At 40.8% G+C, this 21446-nt stretch overlaps 1 protein-coding gene across 2 annotated transcripts in view; it reads left to right on the forward strand.

The window, feature by feature from the left end:
• Positions 1 to 720: 720 nt before the first annotated feature.
• Positions 721 to 21446, forward strand: part of TAMM41 (TAM41 mitochondrial translocator assembly and maintenance homolog) — a 30048-nt gene continuing 9322 nt past the window's right edge. Inside the window, exons 1-6 of one of the 2 annotated variants that reach the window (XM_063291842.1) lie at positions 721 to 913; positions 5290 to 5469; positions 7227 to 7319; positions 14403 to 14553; positions 17247 to 17392; positions 19729 to 19894. In XM_063291842.1, coding sequence (XP_063147912.1) covers positions 785 to 913; positions 5290 to 5469; positions 7227 to 7319; positions 14403 to 14553; positions 17247 to 17392; positions 19729 to 19894 — 865 coding nt within the window. In that variant the 5' untranslated portion in view covers positions 721 to 784. The remainder of the gene's footprint in view (positions 914 to 5289; positions 5470 to 7226; positions 7320 to 14402; positions 14554 to 17246; positions 17393 to 19728; positions 19895 to 21446) is intronic. The other variant, XM_063291843.1, reaches the window with a different exon arrangement.

Raw genomic sequence — 21446 nt, forward strand, 5'->3', positions numbered from 1 at the left:
TGAATGTGCTTCTTTGTTCCATGGAACTGAGATGTGGGTGTATCAGGAGAAAAGGAAAAGGAAGTTGAATGCACTGAAGATGTTGCCTAGTCTGGCAGTGAAACGTCTGCAAGAAAACAAGGCTCAGAGAGCACCAAGGACTCCACAGTTCAACCCTGAGCTACAAATATTCATTTCGATTGAAGTTAAATGCAGTGGGAATGGGGGGCTTCATGTGTGGCAAAACAAGCAAGAAACAGGGCAAAAAAAAAAAGTACAGGTCCTGAATGAATGAGGATTGAATAGACATGAGGAACCAGTACCAAAGAAGCCTGTTGAGGCAATTTGGTCATACAAAGAGTGAGGGTTGGGTTACAAAGCAGAAGATAAAGGAAGCAGTGCCTGGCTGGAGTTAATGAACTGCTCAAAAAGAGAATAGTGAGAAGTTTAAAGAACAGGAGGCATCATATGAAGGCAACCCTAAAAAGAATGCAACAGCTTATTTTGTATATAATTCAGAGTCTGTTAAATACGTGTTTACATCCGCTAAAGATGTCTCCCTATGCGTTTAAACAGGGCGACCTCTATTTTCTTAAAGCGAAAGAGCAATTCCGCCTGCGGCAGAGGGAGCTGTGATTTTAGGCAGCCAGCGAGGGCTGCTTGTTGGCTTCCTCTCGGTCGCCAACAACCTTTCCTCCGGAGCTACTGGCGAGGTGAGGCTTCCGCCCGGGCTCACCACGCGCTGCTTCGAAGGAGGCGCCGAGCACGAGTTCCGGGCGCGCCTTCTTGGTTCTGCTTTGCCCGCATGTCTTTGCCGAGTTCGGCGGTGAAGTTCCGCAGGATCCTGGCTCACTTCCCCCAAGACCTCAGCTTAGCCTTCGCTTATGGGTCCGGGGTCTTCCAGCAGGCGGGGTCTTCCGCCGCCGCAACGGAGGTAAACGGGATGAGGGGGACGGGGGGGGGGGGAACTAAAGCCTTTGTGCCCATCCACCCGCGATGTCGCCAGTCAGTCTCTGAGCAGAAGTCAGTCCTCTTACGGACGTCGCGAGCAGAGAGCCGTTTTCTGCAATTCCTGTTCTGGAAACGGTACGGTGATTCCACGTCTCATGCTTGACACCGTCCGTGCCACTGAATCTCGTACTGCAAATAACAAACATCACTAGTGCAGCTACGGTGCGGACTATCCCGGAATAGGGCCTGCTCTATTCTGCAATCACTTTGGTTGTTGTTTATTCGTTTAGTCGCTTCCGACTCTTCGTGACTTCATGGACCAGCCCTCGCCAGAGCTTCCTGTCGGTCGTCAACACCCCCGGCTCCCCCAGGGACGAGTCCGTCACCTCTAGAATATCATCCATCCACCTTGCCCTTGGTTGGCCCCTCTTCCTTTTGCCTTCCACTCTCCTTAGCATCAGCATCTTCTCCAGGGTGTCCTGTCTTCTCATTATGTGGCCAAAGTATTTCAGTTTTGCCTTTAATATCATTCCCTCAAGTGAGCAGTCTGGCTTGATTTCCAGGAGGATGGACTGGTTTGATCTTCTTGCAGTCCAAGGCACTCTCAGAATTTTCTTCCAACACCACAGTTCAAAAGCATCGATCTTCCTTCTCTCAGCCTTCCTTATGGTCCAGCTCTCACAGCCATATGTTACTACGGGGAACACCATTGCTTTAAGTATGTGGACTTTTGTTGTCAGTGTGATGTCTCTGCTCTTAACTATTTTGTCAAGATTTGTCACTGCTCTTCTCCCAAGGATTAAGCATCTTCTGATTTCCTGACTGCAGTCAGCATCTGCAGTAATCTTCGCACCTCGAAATACAAAGTCTTTCACTGCTTCTACGTTTTCTCCCTCTATTTGCCAGTTATCAATCAAGCTGGTTGCCATAATCTTGGTTTTTTTGAGGTTTAGCTGCAAGCCAGCTTTTGCACTTTCTTCTTTCACCTTCATCATAAGGCTCCTCAGTTCCTCTTCGCTTTCAGACATCAAAGTGGTATTATCTGCATATCTGAGATTGTTAATGTTTCCTCCAGCGATTTTAACTCCAGCCTTGGATTCCTCAAGCCCAGCATGTCGCATGATGTGTTCTGCGTACAAGTTGAATAGGTAGGGTGAGAGTATACAGCCCTGCCGTACTCCTTTCCCAATCTTAAACCGGTCCGTTGTTCTGTGGTCTGTTCTTACTGTTGCTACTTGGTCGTTATACAGATTCTTCAGGAGGCAGACAAGATGACTTGGTATCCCCATACCACTAAGAACTTGCCACAATTTGTTATGGTCCACACAGTCAAAGGCTTTAGAATAGTCAATAAAACAGAAATAGATGTTTTTCTGAAACTCCCTGGCTTTTTCCATTATCCAGCAGATATTGGCAATTTGGTCCCTAGTTCCTCTGCCTTTTCTAAACCCAGCTTGTACATCTGGCAATTCTCGCTCCATGAATTGCTGAAGTCTACCTTGCAGGATCTTGAGCATTACCTTACTGGCATGTGAAATGAGTGCCGCTGTTCGATAGTTTGAACATTCTTTAGTGTTTCCCTTTTTTGGTATGGGGATATAAGTTGATTTTTTCCAGTCTGATGGCCATTCTTGTGTTTTCCAAATTTGCTGGCATATAGCATGCATTACCTTGACAGCATCATCTCGCAAGATTTTGAACAGTTCAGCTGGGATGCCGTCGTCTCCTGCTGCCTTGTTATTAGCAATGTTTCTTAAGGCCCATTCAACCTCACCCTTCAGGATGTCTGGCTCTAGCTCACTGACCACACTGTCAAAGCTATCCTCGATATTGTTATCCTTCCTATATAGGTCTTCTGTATATTCTTGCCACCTTTTCTTGATCTCTTCTTCTTCTGTTAGGTCCTTGCCATCTTTGTTTTTGATCATGCCCATTTTTGCCTGGAATTTACCTCCGATGTTTCTAATTTTCTGGAAGAGGTCTCTTGTCCTTCCTATTCTACTGTCTTCTTCCACTTCTGCGCATTGCTTGTTTAAAAACAATTCCTTATCTCTTCTGGCTAACCTCTGGAATTTTGCATTTAATTGGGCATATCTCCCCCTATCACTGTTGCCTTTTGCTTTCCTTCTTTCTTGGGCTACTTCTAGTGTCTCAGCAGACAACCATTTTGCCTTCTTGGTTTTCTCATTGGGATGTATTTTGTTGCCGCCTCCTGAACAATGTTGCGAACTTCTGTCCAGAGTTCTTCCAGGACCCTGTCTACTAAGTCCAGTCCCTTAAATCGATTCTTCACCTCCACTGCATATTCCTTAGGAATATTAGTGAGCTCATATCTAGCTGATCTGTGGGTCTTCCCTAATCTCTTTAGTCTGATCCTAAATTGTGCAAGAAGAAGTTTGTGATCTGAACTACAGTCAGCTCCAGGTCTTGTTTTTACCGACAGTTTAGATGTCCGCCACCTTTGGCTGCAGAGGATGTAGTCAATCTGATTTCGGTGTTGTCCATCTGGTGAAGTCCATGTATAAAGCCATCTCTTAGGTTGTTGGAAGAGAGTGTTTGTTATGCAGAGTGAGTTGTCTTGGCATAATTCTATCAGCCTATGTCCTGCTTCGTTTTGTTCTCCCAGGCCATGCTTACCTGTAATTCCAGGTGTCATTTGACTGCCCACCTTAGCATTCCAGTCTCCTGTGATGAAAATAACATCTCTTTTAGGCGTGTTGTCCAGTAGGTGCTGCAGATCCTCATAGAATTGCTCCACTTCAGCTTCTTCAGCATCTGTGGTTGGGGCGTATATTTGGATCACTGTGATGTTAGATGGCTTGCCCTGAATTCGAATTGAGATCATTCTATATTTTTTGGATTGTATCCAAGCACTGCTTTAGCCACTTTACTATTAATTATGAAGGCTACTCCATTTCGTTTGTGGTCCTGTTGTCCACAGTCGTAGATCTGCTGGTCATTTGATGTGAAGTGGCCCATTCCAGTCCATTTCAGTTCACTGACGCCAAAAATGTCTATCTTTAATCTTGACATCTCACCAATAACCACATCCAATTTGCCCTGCCTCATAGATCTTACATTCCAGGTTCCAATGGCGTGTTGATCCTTAGAACATCGGATTCGCCGTTCACCACCAGCACCGTCGGCCACTAGCCGTCCTTTCGGCTTTGAGCTAGCTGCGTCATCATGTCTGGGGCTAGTTGAACTCATCCTCTGTTCCTCCCCAGTAGCATTTTGACCATCTTCCGTCCCGGGGGTCTCATCTTCCGATGGTATACCGACATATCTCTGGTTGTACTGATCCATTTAGTGATCCACCAGTTTTCACGGCAAGAATACTGGGGTGGGTTGCCATTGCCTTCCCCAGGGATCGCATTTAGTCTGACCTCTCTGTCATGACCTTCCCGTCTTGGGTGGCCCTTCACGGTTTAGCTCATGGCATCATTGAGGTGCTCAAGCTCCAGCACCATGGCAAGGTAACGATCCTTTGCTGAAGGCAACCGCTTGTATGTATTGGTTAATTGTGGTTGTATGTCCTCTGGGCATTGCCTGCCATCTTTAACTTGCAGTTTTCAGATCTTCCATCTTCTCCTGATCCAGTCTTGTTGTGGACACAGTCTAGGACACTTCATTGACAATGGTTGTGCTGATACAGCTGGACCTGGGATCTATCCTTCCCTCTGGTCAACTTTCATAGCCATTTTGGCTTGAACAGTAGGAAAGATGAGGTGCCTGGCTTCTAATGAGGTATTTGTCCACGTAATATCTATTCATGTTACACAGGCTCCTTATAGACACTGGAAAGAGTTGATCTGTTTCTTAAACATGGATTTAACACACTTGAAAGAGTGTAGTACTCCCGGGAGATGGCTAATCCTGTGTTACACGGGGAGGTTGACTTAAATTGGGAAGGAGGGCTGGTTCTGCTAGCAGAGTTCTGTCACCAGCGAGCATATTACAAGTGTTCCAACGTGGAGCTTCATGTGTCATCATTTTTATTTTTACTGCTTTTGTCTACTCCTAGATTTTGCCTAGGCACAATCAGCTTCCAGTGCTGCCTGCCTGGAACACTGCCCACTGCATTTATCAGTTGCACCCTCATATTTTAACCTGTGCACCTCTTCTGTGCTGCTAGCCCATTGTAGTTGAAGATGGCAACTATTCATGATTTTCTAGATATGTGGAAGGAATTATGTGTATGAGATACTGTAAATCTAGGGAACCTTTTGCTTTCAGGATATTTTGTTCAGGATATTTTGTTTCCTGGGGCAAATCTTTTTGCTTCCTAATGCTAGCAGATGGATTGTGGATTTTGCCAGCTAGAGGGATCAGTGTATCCTGTTCTCTTTTCCTTTGCAGAACAATATGCTGGATTTTGTATTTGCAGTTGATGATTCTGCAACGTGGCATACAATGAACCTGTCAAAAAATCGAAATCATTATTCCTTCCTAAAATATTTTGGACCCAAGTCAATATGCAACATCCAAAACTATGGAGCGGGGATTTACTACAATACACTGGTGCCTTGTAATGGTAGGGTAAGTAATGTTTACCCCTTTAGAAAAATGCAAAACTATTTCTAGTTTGTCTGATTTTTATCTTTCTCTAGTGTTGTAATGCTGTTAGAAGGCAATATATTCAATGAAAATTAAATTTACTGTACTTTAAAATTGATCAGATTTTAGGGTTATTCTTTTTGTTCTGGTATTTTATTAGTGAAAATGTTTAATAAAGTTAAACTTGTAATAAATAAATTCTTTTTTTAGCTTGCTAAGGCTTTCAAAACCCAATCACAGGAACATAGGAACCTTTTTAGGAAGTCTTCCAGAACCATTTGGCAGTGGGTGCAATATGCATTTGTAAAATAAATAAAGATTTTATAGTGTCTGTATATATATGATTTGCCGAGGAATAAACTTTAAGTAACAAGAGCAGATGGAACATTATTTTTAAACCCCTTTGTTCCTCATTTTGCCCAGTGTTATTTGAGCCCGACACTATCTTGGATTTTTTTTAATCTTGGTACCATAACTAATAATAATTCTAAAGCATAACATCCAGATTAAAAGGGAGATATGAGATAAGATCCATTTTAATAAAGGATATTTTAAATAATTAATAATTAATAAAGCAACCCCAAAAGTATTAAATTGTGTCACACATTCTCTTGCCGTATAAGGCTTCTTCCTCGGCATAACTTGCAAACCTGGCTATGAAGACTGCCCATTCATCCCTTTAACCCAGTACTGTCAGCTTTGATGACTCCCTAAGCTTGCAAGGGTAAAACTTCTTCCAGCCCTACCTGGAGATGCAGAAATTGCAGCACCAAGGGCTTCTGTATTCAAAATACATACTCTACTAATATAACCTCTTCCCCATCGTCTTTCCAACTTTTACTGGTGCTCAGGTTTTGGGCTGGTTTTTGTTTTGTTTTCTAAACCAGATCTTACAATGTCTGAAAAAGGAATCTGCCTGTCTTAGCAGGAATCCCAAGTGTAAATTATATTGATTGTTGCTTTTCACTGCCCAGCCACTTTAGGTGGTAATTTCTGTTTGCCTAAGTTTAATGAGTTGCCCAGTATTGTAAGGTGGTATAAGATAGACCCAATCTAGATCACTGGCACAGGATTTTCAAAGTTGAGGAATTCATAGTAGCTGTGCTAGCTGTATCTTGGAGCAGGTTAAGTTAAATTGGATCTTTCACCTTATGCAGAATGTTAGACTAAATTCCAAGCTAACTTTGAGCTTTCAAAACACAGTTTATGAGACCTAGTGAGAGAAAAGAGTTAGTTTTAATCCAACCAATTGTTAATCTTCTACTGTTGGGACAGACTGGGTCATATAAAAAAGTCATCCTTGCTGATGATTTTAGAAAATCACTTCTGTTACATATCTTTTTAGAATTCTTTGTCAAGTTTTCAAATTTCTTGATTGGTTCTGGGAATCTTTCAAGTGAAGGAAAGTTTAACATCAAGAGCAAGAGATTCTTGGAAAGCAAGAGAAAGGAATCTGAGTTCAGGGGTATGTAGGAAGATAAGAAGAAATTGCCAGCTTGGTCAAAAGTTCCTGGGGAAAAGAGATTCCCACTCTGTGCTATATGTACCTTTTCAGGAAAATGACCTGCCAAGTTAGATAAAAAACTTATTTTCTCATCTTTTGGGAGCCATTCCCCATGAAAAGGTCAGAACAATAAGGCTTTTGGCATGTTTAGCTTTCCAGCATTTGCTTTAGGTAGAGCTAAACTTACCTCTAAATTACATTTGTCTGATTTAGCTTTCTTTTCTGTGTGCTCCAGGTTATAAAATATGGCGTCATAAGTACTGATGCTTTAATTGAAGATTTGTTTCGCTGGAAGACACTCTACGTAGCTGGACGTCTGCAAAAGCCGGTATACTTCTGTTTGTTCAAAATTACAAATGAAAAAAATATGATAGATAGCCTTGGCTGTAGAGAGGAAGGTCAGTAATATGGTGAAAGTATAAGTCATAATGGTATTGTCTTGCCCCCCTGCTTCCCAGCCCCCAATACTGTTTGTGAGAACACTGTTTTCATTAAGCATTCCTTTAAGGCAGGGTTTCTCATCCAGGGCTCCGTGGAACCCTAGGGTTCCGTGGGAGGTCACTAGGGGTTCCCTGGGAGATCACGATTTATTTAAAAAATTATTTCAAATTTGGGCAACTTAAAGAAGTAAGTTTCATTATTTATTTTTAGCATAAGAACACTGTTACTGCATATATGCAGGCCTACACATGAAACAAATACAATCATTTTGTTACTTCTTGCCTATATTTGAGCCTGAAAAATATTTCAAGGATTCCTCCAGGGTCAAAAAGTTGAGAAAGACTGCTTTAAGGAGTCTGAAACTGCTGCAGGCTTGCTTCCAGATCAAGGTGTTGGGCCATAGTGGCACAGCTTCAAAATGAGAGTGATCAGTTCATGACCGTGGTTTCTATTCCCTAAATTCTTTGATATGCAATGAATTACCCAATGTGTGGTGGGCGGGGAAGGCTAAGTGATGGACGCATTTTGGAACCTGAGGGAGCACAGTTTTTTCCCATGCCCTGGAAGCCCTGGCCAATTCCATTGCAATAGACGGGTGGCTGTTATTGTTTGCTCCTCTGTTCTTCATGTAAGATTAGCCTACCTATGGCTTATTGGGGAAAAACCCATAATGGCTTAGCATGTTTGGCTTTGCACGACATTCTAAGCCAAAGCAAAACAGTATGAGACAATGATGACTGCATATCACCAACAGTGCAATCTCTAATACTAGAAGAATGCTGTAAGAGGGTCTTATGAGCTGTTGAAAGGAAGACTAGTGATCTCTTCACACTCGGAATGGTTGTGCTAGAATATGTGGTTATAGTTCACTGTGTTAAAGTATATAATCTCTGTTTAAACATTGTATATATCACTTATGTCAGTAATAGAGTGGGTACATGGAATTCGGCTGACAGGGAAAGACTTTCCAAGAGTATTTAATGAGCTCTGTGGATGAGAGATTATTTAAACTCATCTCTTTCTGCTCCTAGATTTTTGTATAGCCCACTGAAAATGTACCTACGTGCCCTTCAGAATAAAGAGTGCTGAGCTTTCAAAGGAATCTTAGACAAATGTGTTACTTATTCTGACTAACCACTAGGTGGAAGCAGAGTTAAGCCAAAAAATAAAATAACATCAATTTGGTTTAAGATACATTTAGTAATAATCAGATAGTAATATTGATGTGGAGAAAAGGATCCATTTGGGGTTGAATCTTAATGGTAAATTTTAGACATCTCTAAATTCACAATTGATTTGTGTTTATATCATAATTTGTCCTGTGTAGCATTTTCCCTCTCTATTATACAAAATCTTTCAAGGGCACTAAACTGGAAAAGAAAGGTTTTAAAAGTATTGGAATATGTCTCTGAATATTCGATAAGATAGAGTAAACCAGAAACTATGCATTGGGCTTAGAAGTGACTCTACACAGAACCAGGCTTTACTTTTATTTTACCATTGTGACATTCTTAAAAAACCTGAATGTTCATGTTTTCATGCGGGAACTAGATTAAACTGCAGTCAGATATTAAGCCACATTCTCTGTTACGTTCTTACAGGATTTTGCTTCAAACACATTGAAGAGTTACTCTCTTGAAAGCTTTCTTTGTCAAACATGTTGACTTTTAATATGCAAGGCGATCGGTGATAGGTGATTCCATATAGCCATTTCCAGTGTGTGAAATGGCTTTATCCATGAGAGGGTTGCACTGTATTAGGCAAAATAAGTTTACATTGGTGTTTATTCAGCTTTTGTGTTAATATTTGCCAACTGTTTGAGCAGGCACTTGTTGACCCAAGCTGAGATTGTAGAAAAGTAGTTCTCTAGCATTTGCAATGAAACCAATGGTATTTTATAACACATTTTATATGGAACTACTTTAACTATTTGAAACTGAAATGTACTAGATGTAATGGTTGCCACATGAATATTTAGGATTTTCTTATTTCATTTTGAAAAAATAATGCAAATACTGTGTGGTTGTGTTTTGTTGTTGTTAGGTTTTATCAATTTTTTCGTATTTGAATGTTAAGGCCTCTCTACTTCTAAGGGCTTTTTTTAAAAAAATCTTTCTAACGAACAGCAGATACAGATGCATATGCTGAAAAGACATGTCCTTTATGCATGCCTGACAATGAATATCGTGTGACTAACAATCAAGTTAGATCGACCTCTTCCAGTCTGTTGGCCACTGTGTCATTCTCCAGATTTGCTGGCATAGCTTGGTTAGAACCTTTACTGATTCTTCTTCTGTTGCTTCTTCTCTTCCTGGCAATTTCCACAGCTTGTTCTGACATCCAGTTTGCTTTTTTCTGTGTTTGATCTTTGGCAGTTTCTTTTCACATTCATCCTTAACAGTTCCTTTAATTTCATTCCATGGTTCGCTGGTTCCCCATCAGTGAGGTTCACGAGTTAAAAGCAATTCCTGATGTAATCCTTGAAAACAGTAGGTATATGCTGAAGATCATACTGTGGAAACTGGTTGGCTTTCACCTTCTGCTTTAGCTTAATTTGGACCTTGCATATGAGCAGTTTGTGATTTGTTCCACAGTCAGCTCCTGACCTTGTCTTTGCTGTTAGTTTCTTATCTGGAGCAAAAGCTATAAACCTACATCCAAGGGGACTACTTCTTAGAGTAGAACTTCAATTTGTACCAAAAGCTGATGGTATGACACCAGGCTGGAGCCTCTAGTGAAATTATTCCTCTTCCTATGCAGAGTGCATATTGTAGCACACCAAACGTGGCCCTGAGAAATTTGGGTTATGTTTTCTTTTAAAGGATGAAATACTTTTAAAGTGCATGATTGTGATCCATAGAGCAGCCTTGAAAGTCTTAATTACAGATGGAATCTATACAGCTCCATCTGTATAGAACAAATAAAGAATTACTGTTATGCTTTGGTCATTCTCTGTAGCCTCCATAGCTGACTAGGGAGCCTTTACCTACTCAATAATATGGACATTGATCTGCAGCTTATCTGAGTTACTGATCTGACTTGGCTTTTGGAGAGAAAACATAGTTTTTGTCTTTCGGTGCCATATGGTGAATTTTTCTTCTTAGTGATCAGTAGTGAAACCTCCTCAGCTCAGCTGATATAGAATATAAAATAACAGTGACATCCACATAAAGTAATTCAGAGTTGGGACAATATGCCAATCTTGGAGGAGAAAAACTAGGCTTAGAAAGAGTTTGGACCAGTGAGTTTATATAAAAATTAAAACAACTGACCAGTCATTGTCAAGTAGCCTTGAGAATTGCTTGTAAATTGGTTGTATGTAAATACCCTGTAATTACCTAACCCTGTAGTTATTTTCATGCAGTTGATAAATAAAAAGTAATAGCAGCAGATGCTTCCAGTTTCTCCCACAGTCTGTCTCTGTCAACCCAGTCAGCAAAGGATGCCCAGCAATAAATTTTTCAGACAGATGTAGGATTAGACCATAGTCTATAGTAGTCTGACCTGCCCTAATGGTCTCCTGCTCTTCAGCCAGTATATTTTCCACATTCTTTCAGTCCTGTGGCTTCTTGCACAAGTGCTTTGAGTAGTGTTTGCTGCCTCAGCTACACAGGTAGTCCTTGCTTACTGACTGCCTTGTTTAGCAACCATTTGAAGTTATGACGGTTGGGGGAAAAAACAGCTTTGCGATCAGTCCTCACATTTACAGCATCTCGCAGTCACATGATCGCCATTCCGGTACTTCGCAACCAGCAGGAATTTACGACCATTGCAGCATCCTGCAGTCACGTGATCATCATTTATGTGCTTCACATCTGGATTCTGACAAGCAGAGTCAACAGAGAAGCCTGCAGTAAAATCACAAATTGCGGTCATGTGATGCCTCACTTAATGACCATGGTGATTCCCTTAACATTGGAAACAGAAATGACATCATAAGTCCAGCACGGTCACTTGATTTTTTGCTTAGCAACTGCAGTGCTTAGCAACAGTGTTTCTGGTCCCAATTGCAGTCGGTAAGCGAGGATTACATATGCACAGCTAATGAATATGCCAATAATTAAAAGGTTCAGATTTTATTTCCTTTTGTGTGTGGGAATTGTAGTTGTTAACTGGTTTGTGATCTGATTAGTTAGGGCACATATAGTTATTGCCTTTGTATTCTTCTCTCTCTGCAAATACCACCTTGGGCTTCCACTTCCTTCTCTTAATGTATTTTCTGTAGTGCAAGATATTCTTGCAACAGTGCTAATATGAATGACTGCATAGTTCAGATGAGGACGTTCTCAGTAGGGCACAAATAACTATTGAGAAGACAGCAAAGTTCAACTGAAAATGGATGTTGTTAGTTTAAATTGTTGAATGCCTTCTTAAGGTTATGTAGAGCTCCCTGGCTGCTGGGAAGGAAGACAGGTGTGAGGCTGTGCTCATGCCTCACACTAAGCCACGATTTATTTGCTTTAGTTATAGTAATTTATTCATAGTTTCTTATTTAGCTTTAAATGTTAATACAGAGCTCTGTAATTCATAGAGGTTCCAGATCTTTCCCAATGATACACTCTCATCGACTGCCAGAAATAGAACTTGGAACTTTGTGTATGGTTTTTCTTTCTTTACATTAGATATTAGTGGCAATTTCTATAGGTAACCTTAGGTAATCGGTTGTTATTCTTCTGCCCTCTCTCCTTTGTAACCATAGAAATAAATAAAGCCAATAGTATCTTATATTAGAAACTGCAAATATTATATTTGCATACATGCTCTGCCCCACCCATCTTCCTTTATAGCAGTATTTTGTTTCTTACTTTCAGAAAGGGAATGAAATGGTGCATGTTTCTGGAGCTTGAAAGACTATGAAAGTCCAAATGGGTAGTAGCACATGTAAAAATACATATAGGCTTTATAAGAAGCTATAACCACCATACCCTTAAAATCTGTGTTTTAGGAAATGGAGACTGTATTTTGGAGTAATTTTGAGAATAAATCCCACTGGATTTGACTGTTTCAGAACAAAGGGTTTAATATCTGGGCTGCATTGCCTCTCTTTAACCTTCATTTTGCAGGTGGAAAAGTTATTTAAAGGCATTTGTGTTGGATTTTTCCCCCCATAAATATCTCATCCCAAAGGCATGGTTGTTTATTTCTTTCATTTCACTTTTAATCAGGAGGATACTGGGCGCAGCTAAAGGTACACAAAACCAAAATATGAAACAAAACTTGTCAAATATGGGCATATTCAGAAATTAAAAGACAGGTGAGAAGTTTGGTGTTCAACATATATTCTTTTTATATGCAACTGTAGTACAAGGCAAGCTCAAGGTCAGAGTGCTACCTTTTTTTCATTTTCCCCCCTTCAATTCAGTCCATTGAGTTTGCCTTCCTAGCAAATAACATAGTTGTTCTCAGTAAAGGTTAATTTACAGTTTGGTCACTTGATTATTCAACAGGCTGTGTAATTTGGTCGTTGGAAACAGTTGGCAAAAGCAGCTGGGTTCCACTATAGTCCAAGACTGTCCTCTCAGCTGCCTCTCGCAGTTCCACATGATGGACTTAATCCCCCCCGCTTCTTCTTGGGGAGGGGGAGTGCTTGTTTGCAAAATTAGGCTTTCAAAAACAGGCAGGAGAGCAAATTGAAAACATGTGTTCAGAGAGCCTCTCCCAGGACCAGTTTACCTTTAACGACTCAGATGGTTCAGATTTTATGTAACTAACAAAAACCACACTTTGAATGCAGGGAGAGATAATGGAAAAATAATGATACTGGATGCCCCACAGGTTCATTCTGAGTCTCAAGGGTTGCATTTAGAGAGAGAAAGAGAGGAGGGTGTTTGTGTATATCTTCAGTTGTGAAGTTCTGGATACAATCATCCCTCTGTCATGGAATTAGTGGTGTTTGTCTGTGTGCCTTCTGCATGTTTGTAAAACTGAACTCCATCATAATAGGTTGTTTTATTCAGTCAGGCTCCAGCTGTCTCCTTCACTCTAAAATCATCTTGTGGATTTTTTTTTCTTTTGAGCAAATGATGATTAGGTTAGAGGCAATACTTGTTTTTGCATTATATTGGGCCAGACCTAGTAAGGGAGAAGTCTTCTTCAGTAAACAAACATAACAAGATTGTACGCATTTTTTCTGTTTGAAGCTGACTCAGCAGACGAGTGTTAAAACAGAAATGGCAAAGCCCTGTGATTAAAAAAAAAACTTTAAAAAGCATAAACTGGAGTCCAGGGACCTTATGCTGGTACAGTAGATTTTTCTATATCATTTCACAAAGTCTTGACATTTCCTTGGTTTCAAAGGCCATTTTCATTGTAGCTGTGTTTCATAGACCTTCAGATCTGCTCCTACCTTTTAATATAGCTAACGAAAGCATTTTGCCAGCCTTCCCTTTTCTCTGAAAACCTGGAACTTGACAGTGACATGAATTAGACCTAAGGACAGTGTACTAGCTCAGAGAGACTCAGAGACAGGCATGGTTTACAAAGCTCTGTTCTCTAACTTGTGATGTCCCTTCTGTCACCTCTGGTGGCTTTCTCGCCCTGCCTAATGGTGGAATGGGTCCTTCCTTTTAAATAAACCCTTCCGCTGTAGCTGATAGCGTAAGCAACAGCATTAGATTGAAGTATATCTACCCAGCGCTAGAAACTAGATGGGAAGTAAAAACAGTAGTCCAGAAGAAGGGAATGGCAAATAATTTCCTGGTTGTAGCTTAAAAAAAACCAAACCTATCATGAATATGTCCATGAAGTCACCAAAAGTTCAGCTTGATGCAAAGAAGACTATCTTTCTTTACTTCCTTTTGGTAAATAATACATTGAGCCATCAGGATGAAGGCCTATTACTTGTTTATTTGCTTGAATTACTGAAGATATGCCTTAGACAATCTTGAGAGCATTGTATTAATGCAATGGCTTGTTGATTTTTTTCTGCCCTTACTTGATGATCTGCTACGAATTTTCCAATTAATTACAGGTGAAAATTCTGGCTCAGAATGAGAATATTAAGCTGCAAGAGGCCCTGACCAGTAATTTAAAGAGTGCTGTCATGGCAGCCTTTCTCATGTTGCCTGAAAGTTTCTCTGAAGAAGACCTTTATATGAAGATTGCTGGACTGTCATACTATGGTTAGTATGCCCTTCAGATGGTTTAATTGCTTTTTTAAATAGGATAGTAAACATTAATGAAAGATGTGCACCAATTTCACTTACAACTTGCTAGCATAATAGAGGGCTCAGCATGTTTGGCAAAGGATTAGGAGGAAGTGCCTGGATCTTGCATGAGCACAGCATGAATTATTTTCAGTTCTGTTCATTCAGCTGGAGACACCTTTCGCCTTTTTCTTTTCATTTCCTCTCTCTCTTTTAAGTAATCCTTGGTCTCTTTGTTCTTTGCAACTACCTTTTCCCCTTTCTGTGCATTAATATAGTACTGTGTCTTTCATCCTCATTTTATTTGCAGCCTTCTCTAATATGCAATTTTCCCCTCATTCATAGCCTCCTTCACTTCACCATCCTTTTCCATATTTCCCCACACTTCCATAATATTCTGTATCATAATTCTTTTTACTCTGTTCCAAGCAGCTTCTTTCCTGTTGTCCACTTTCCATTCATTCCATTCTGAAAGTGCAAGACTCATCCTTTTCCTTCTTGCAAGCCTCCTACTTTCATAAGAACCAATGAGTAGAAGCTGAACTGAGAGAGATCCAGCTTGAAATAAGGAGGAATTTCCTGATGTGAGAGAGCTATTAAGCAGAGGAATGGCCTGCCTCCTAGAGTTGTAGGTACTCCATCAGCAGAGGTTCCCAAGAAAAGATTAAACAGCCATTGTCTGGGAAGGTATGAGGATTCCTGCGCTGGTCAGGGGGTTGGATAGATGACCTCCAAGAACCCTTCCAACCCTATGATTCTTGATTCTTTCACTTTCCTCCTCTTTCTTGTCTATTTTTTCCCAGGATCCATTACCAAATAAGAGTGTATCCTACATTCAAAATACCCTTGTATCCTTCACTACTACTGTCAGTTTTTTATCATAAATGATAAGGTTGTTTGTGCTTTTAGATTCATCCCTTTAACATATGTATAGATACAGATAGACATATACTTAAATCACATATTCAAAACAGATGTTCATCAATCACTGTTCTTATTCTTGGATCTCCAAATGTTCTCACTCATCCATTTATGTCACCTAACAGGCTAATTTTTCCCCTTCGTCACATTTATTCAGAATGTTGCACAATTTTCCTACAAACTCATCACTGGTTCTTTCATTATCCCTAGTTACCAGAACATAACACGATACTGTCACCAGCATATGGATTCCTACCTTCATACAAATTTAATAAATAAATAAATACACACCCACCACAGTCTAGATGATACTGTTCAGGTTTTCTGGCTTCCATTGTAACCCAGCCTACACCTTGTTTTTCCTGCAGGGTTCATTGGCTGTAATGAGACATTTACCACATGCATCATTTGCTGCTAATAGTAAGGACAGTTTGGGCACATTGTCAGTGTGCCACAAGCACAACCATAGCCCACTTTTGCTCTCAGTGTGCTTTTATTTTCTGCAAGTGAGGGTCTCTAATCTAGAGGCTTTCAGTTGAACATCTTGTTGCCTGCATCCTATCAGCTAGAAAGCACCAATATTGCTTTGTTTCTTGGATATTTTCATGTCTGATTTTCAGCATATTGCAGCTGAATGTACAGATTTTGTTGAATGTAAAACATTTAAGTGTTAAAGGGAGAAGAAGATTCTTATATAGTACTTTACCATGGACATTTTTTAATTCAGTGGCCTAGAACTGCAAAGAAAGCTGAAAGGCATAGCCCTTCCACTCATACCTAGTGAGATTATGTTGGCGTGTGGCAGGGGGGACCCTTGGACCTTTTTTGGGATCACTTATGGTCAGACCAGGCTGAGATGCCTTTGTTTCAGAGATGTTAAGGCACATTCTGCTGGCTGACACAAATGTTCCACCTGCAGTGTCTGAGCTTTGTGTTTAAGGGGAAGATGGCACTGACATTTGGATAAGATCAGTTTGTCCTGACCCAGAAACCACCTTGTGTGTTGGACCACAGCCCCCAACATCCTCAGCCCACATACTTGTGCTGTGTGGGGAGGATGGGAGTTGACATCTAATGCATCTGGAGGAAAGGCTGCCAGGTATCATGGGAATGTGGTCTTTCTCTTTGTCATAGGCTATCTCAGCATTACTTTTCCAATTTAGCAAAAGCTCTCTTAAGAAATTCTAATGCGGTTAATATTCTGCCTGAGATTTCTTAAACTCTGCATTTTTCATAAAAGTAGTTCTCATAAAAGTGTTTGGTGGACTTGCCCAAACAGGAAGCAGGTACAAACAAGAGTGTGGTCTACCAGAAGTTTCGCCCATTACTTTTAGCTTCATTTCTATTCTACTATTTCTCAGGTAGAATGAGGTTGATTGTTGCTTCCATCAGCATGGCAGTGGTCAGAGATGATGGGGACCTATTTCCTGTCTCTCTCTTTCTCACAGATCTGTGAGAAATAGGCATTCCAAAATAACAGTGTGAGATTCACAGCTTAGTGATTTTAAGTGGGATCTTCTGGTCCAAGGACATGTGTTTGCTATGTTCTCTTCGTGATATAACATTGGTGTAGTGTGACCCCTTCATAGTCCGTGTTTCTCACTGTTCCTTTAATATAATGATCACTGTGGGGTAGACTGTAACTCTCAGTTTGCAGCTAGTATTAGAAATTTTACTAATCATAAGGCAAATTACATTTCTGTAAACAGCATGTATATATAAATATTGATCATCTGGCTTTGCTTTAGGTGATTTCAGAATGCTCATTGGAGAAGATAAATCAAAGGTTATGAACATAGTGAAACCAAACATGATACATTTTCAGAAGCTGTATAGTCACATTTTGCAAGATAGCCCCCAAGTGATATACAAGCATCAGCTGGGCAAGTTAGAGGTAAGCAGGTCATTGTTGCAAGCTTTTAAAAATGTAAACTACTTTGAATAGTTGTGTGATGTTAAATAACAGGCCACCCATACTGTGGAGTCCTTGGTGTTCTCTGAGCCTGGTTATTTTCTTGCAGACATTTTGTTACCCTACTAGGGATTAGGGTAACCCTAATTGGGTAACGAAACGTCTGCAAGAAAACAACTAAGCTCAGAGAACATCGAGGACTCCACAGCTCAACCCTGAGCTACAGATATTCTCTTCTATTGGAAGCCACCCATAGCATGATATGTAGGCATTAGCTTATTTTGGAAATGTAGTTCTGTTAATCTAAATCTAGTAGTATTCAAGAGAGCCAGTTTGGTGTGGTTAAAGGCCCTAGGCTAGAAAGGGGAGACCAGGAGTTCTAGCAGGTGACTTTGGGCCAATCATTCTCTCTCAGTCCTAGGAAGAAAGCATTGGCAAACCACTTCCAAAAAACTGTGTGGAATTGTCCAGATAATTGATAGGAGTCAAGACTGACTCAAAGGTGTGTGAGTGCATGTGTGTGCATGCACACACATACAGAAACTTCTGTTAAAGGAAAATGCCAGTGTGTTACATTCTGCTTTCTTATGTTGGGTGTATGAATCCCAGTTTAATTTACTTCTCAGGAAAAATGGTTAATCTGTTAGACAGATGCTCATATAAGCAATGAGGGTAAGGTACTTGGTAAAGATCTGTAACAAATTAGCCAAAGACCAAATAAATTAAGTTACTTTTTTTTTCTTTTTGCCATTCAGTCATGTCTGATCCTCAGCTACTGCCTGGACTAGTCCCTGCAGTTTTCTTGGCAAGATTTCAGAAGTGGTTTGCCATTGCCTTCTTTTCAGTTAACTCATATTTCATGAATTCACTGGGTTTGTTCAGGTTGCTGGACCAATCTCATTTGGAAACAGAGTGGCATTTCTGCTGTAAATGACAACTGTCACAGTGACATTTAGCAAAGATTTCAGCCTGTTGGTTCTGTTCTATATTACAGAAAACAAGATCTGCTTTATATAATAATTCTTTGCTCAAAATTGGAAAAAGCTCTGCCTGAATTAAAGATATTTAAACCAGTATTTGAAGATCTGTTGAGTGACCAAGGCTTTGTGTTTAAGATCTATTATTTTCCTTTCTTTGCAGTCTCTTCATTCCCCATGTCATATCATATATCCTTTTCTCTGCCTACTCAGAGGCTATAGGCTTGTAGATAGCCATGTAGGTGGATGACCGCTGAAGGGATTGGGTGGTGCATCCATCCTGGCCCTCCTGGATTTCTCAGCAGCTTTCAGTACCATCAACCATGGTATCCTTCTGGACCAACTTAGGGGGTTAGGAGTGAGAGGCACTGTTTTGAAGTGGTTCTCTTCCTTCCTCCCTGGCCAGTACCAGTAAGTGTGAGTGGGGAGGAGAGATCCAGCCCTAGGCTTCTGTTATGTGGTGTGCCTCAGGACTCAGGTGCCTCTTCTCTCCTATTTAACATCTACATGAAGCCACTGAGTGAGGTCATTTGGTGGCATCAGGTCTAGTATCTTCCGTATGCTAATGATACTCAGTTACACTGCTCTACCCCATGCTGCACAAGTGATGCAGTTCAGGTGCTTGCTCAGTGCCTGGAGGCTGTAAGGGCCTGGAAGGGGAGAAACCAGCTAGGTCAGATAGTGTGGGCACTCTCCAGATCCTTTCCCTCAAATGTTGTCATCTGGTGCTAATTTGGATGCATGCCTTCCCTGTAGACACCCAACCCTTTGGAATAGTTTTCCACCTGAGATTTGAGTGTCCCTATCCTTTTAGCCTCCTGGAAGGCCACGAAAACCTGGCTTTTCCCCCAAGCGTTGCGCTAGGATGGCATTGAGTCAAAGAGTTAACAATATGGTGATTCTGATGCCTTGGGTGGAAGGGTATGAAGTGTTTTTAATGGTTGCAGCCTAGGATCATTGGGTGAGATAGGCAGCCATATAAGTTCTTTAAATAAGTAAATAAGTTTTGAATGCAGACAGCCCAGGTCCAGTCACTGGGGTCTCGTATTTAAAAGTTTAGGTGGCAGGCAAGACCTGTCCCTGAGATGCAGATGCACTTTCAAGTCAAATCAGTCAACAGTACTGGACTGGATGGACAAATAGTTATTGATACTTTGCCTTCTGTGTTAACCAGTTTTTGTTCCTTTCCGTGGAGCAAATGGACCTTGAAGGAAAGTCAGTGCTCTGCTGCACTTATCCTGTGTAAGCTGGCAATTTGTTTCCCAAATGGAGCTGCTAATTTTGGCATTAAACTCATTGTTAAAGGAAAACAAGCTGTGTCTGCTCTTTCTTTATCTTTAGATAGATAAAAGTCCAGAAGGTCAGTTTGCACAACTGATGGCTTTACCAAGCACCCTGCAGCAAAAAATAACTTCTCTCAAGGATCCTCCAGGGAAGAACAGAGATGTGGAAGAAATTTTATTACAAGTCGCCCATGACCCTGACTGTAGATTTGTGGTACACCATGGTAGGTTTTAATGATAATGATTCATTTGCACAAGTGAATGTTTCAGAATCAGTCTTGTATATAGTGGTTTCAGAATTCATAATATTTAAACTTTGATTTATTTTTGTTCCGTTCTTTTTTATACCCAGCAAGCTGGAAATGGGCAATTGTATCAAAGCTGATGATGTGATTGATATTTTTGTGTCACCTAACTTTAGAATCTGTAAAGACTAATTCAAAATGCTATGTTCTTATGCCAAAGTTTAATGATCTCACTTGTCCGTTAAATGCGCAAAATGATTATCCTGTTAATGATCTGATAAGTCTAAAAATTACACTGCTGCACATAAAAGTATTCTTATCTGTATTTTTGGCACCATATTGATTTCTTTAGAAATCTGAGTTTGGTAACACTTATATTGTAAAAAATAACGCCTGAATTTCCTACTATTCTGAATGCTACAAATGTGTGTTTGCAAAGCAGGATATTATACAGCACTGCCATAGTTGTCAGGAAAGTTACCATGGGAGGGCCACCAGCATACCATCTAGTCTGGTTATATTAAATTGGTTTCAGTTAATATAGGGCAAAGTGATGGACAGTTTGCTTGGAGAAGTTTAATCAGCTGTCTGCTTGGCTCCTACTCTCCTGACTAAATTAGTTTCAGCTGAAGGGGGTTTCTGGGTGGGTCCTGCAGGTGATTGCTGCCACTTTGACAGCAATTGCCCCCAGTTTCCCTGACTGAGACATACCTTAAGAAATATTTGCTTGATCCTGATGACTATAACAGCGGCCATCCTGTCACCCACAGACCTCCTTTGGTGTTCACTTCCAGGGTTCTTAGAGGAGCTGACTTGCATGGACCCTTTTCAGGAAGGGATTTCATACTGAAATCATTGTGGTAGTGGTGCTACCCTGCTTTTTCTGACTCTCTTGGTAACTTTGAGGTAAAGGCCATGGTCATTTATCAGATTGGCTCTGTGTTGAGGTTGGGAGGCGGAGCGGTTTGTAATTCCAAGATAGAAGAGCAAGTGCATTCAGGCCAGAGGAGTCAAAATACAGACGGTAATCAGGCCAGGGTGCAGTTGTCCAGAGGCGTGATTTGGATCGGCATTCTAGGAAGGTAAAGACAAGGCTACAACAGCCCTGGACTGGGGTGCTTAAGTCTTGCTCAGAATGCAGAGCTCCTTGGGAGTAATAGTAGCTCCTAAGTAGACCACTACTCCCACAAGGTTCTTCCCTGCAACATTGCCCTTTCATTTTTTTCCAGCCTTTTATTATGCCATCTACTGCAGGTGCTCTTGTGGGCTTGGGTGGTTAGTGAGCAAATCTTGTTTGGAGTCAAAGGAAACAGGCCCAGACCTGCAGGTTGTTAGTTCTTTCCTAATCCCTGTACCAGCAGGGACTTGGCTGTTTGGATTTAGCAGCTTCTGACGCCACCTTTGGCTCATCTTCTTTTTCTGAGAATGAGCCATCTGAGGGGGCCGTGACCAGATCCCCCAGTGAGAGCCTTTTCAGATGGCAAAATACATTAAGTTTATATTAAAGAAAGTGAGTTGCATTGCTGTTTTT

The sequence above is a fragment of the Candoia aspera genome, chromosome 2 (assembly GCF_035149785.1).
Source record: "Candoia aspera isolate rCanAsp1 chromosome 2, rCanAsp1.hap2, whole genome shotgun sequence".
Lineage (NCBI taxonomy): Eukaryota > Metazoa > Chordata > Lepidosauria > Squamata > Boidae > Candoia > Candoia aspera.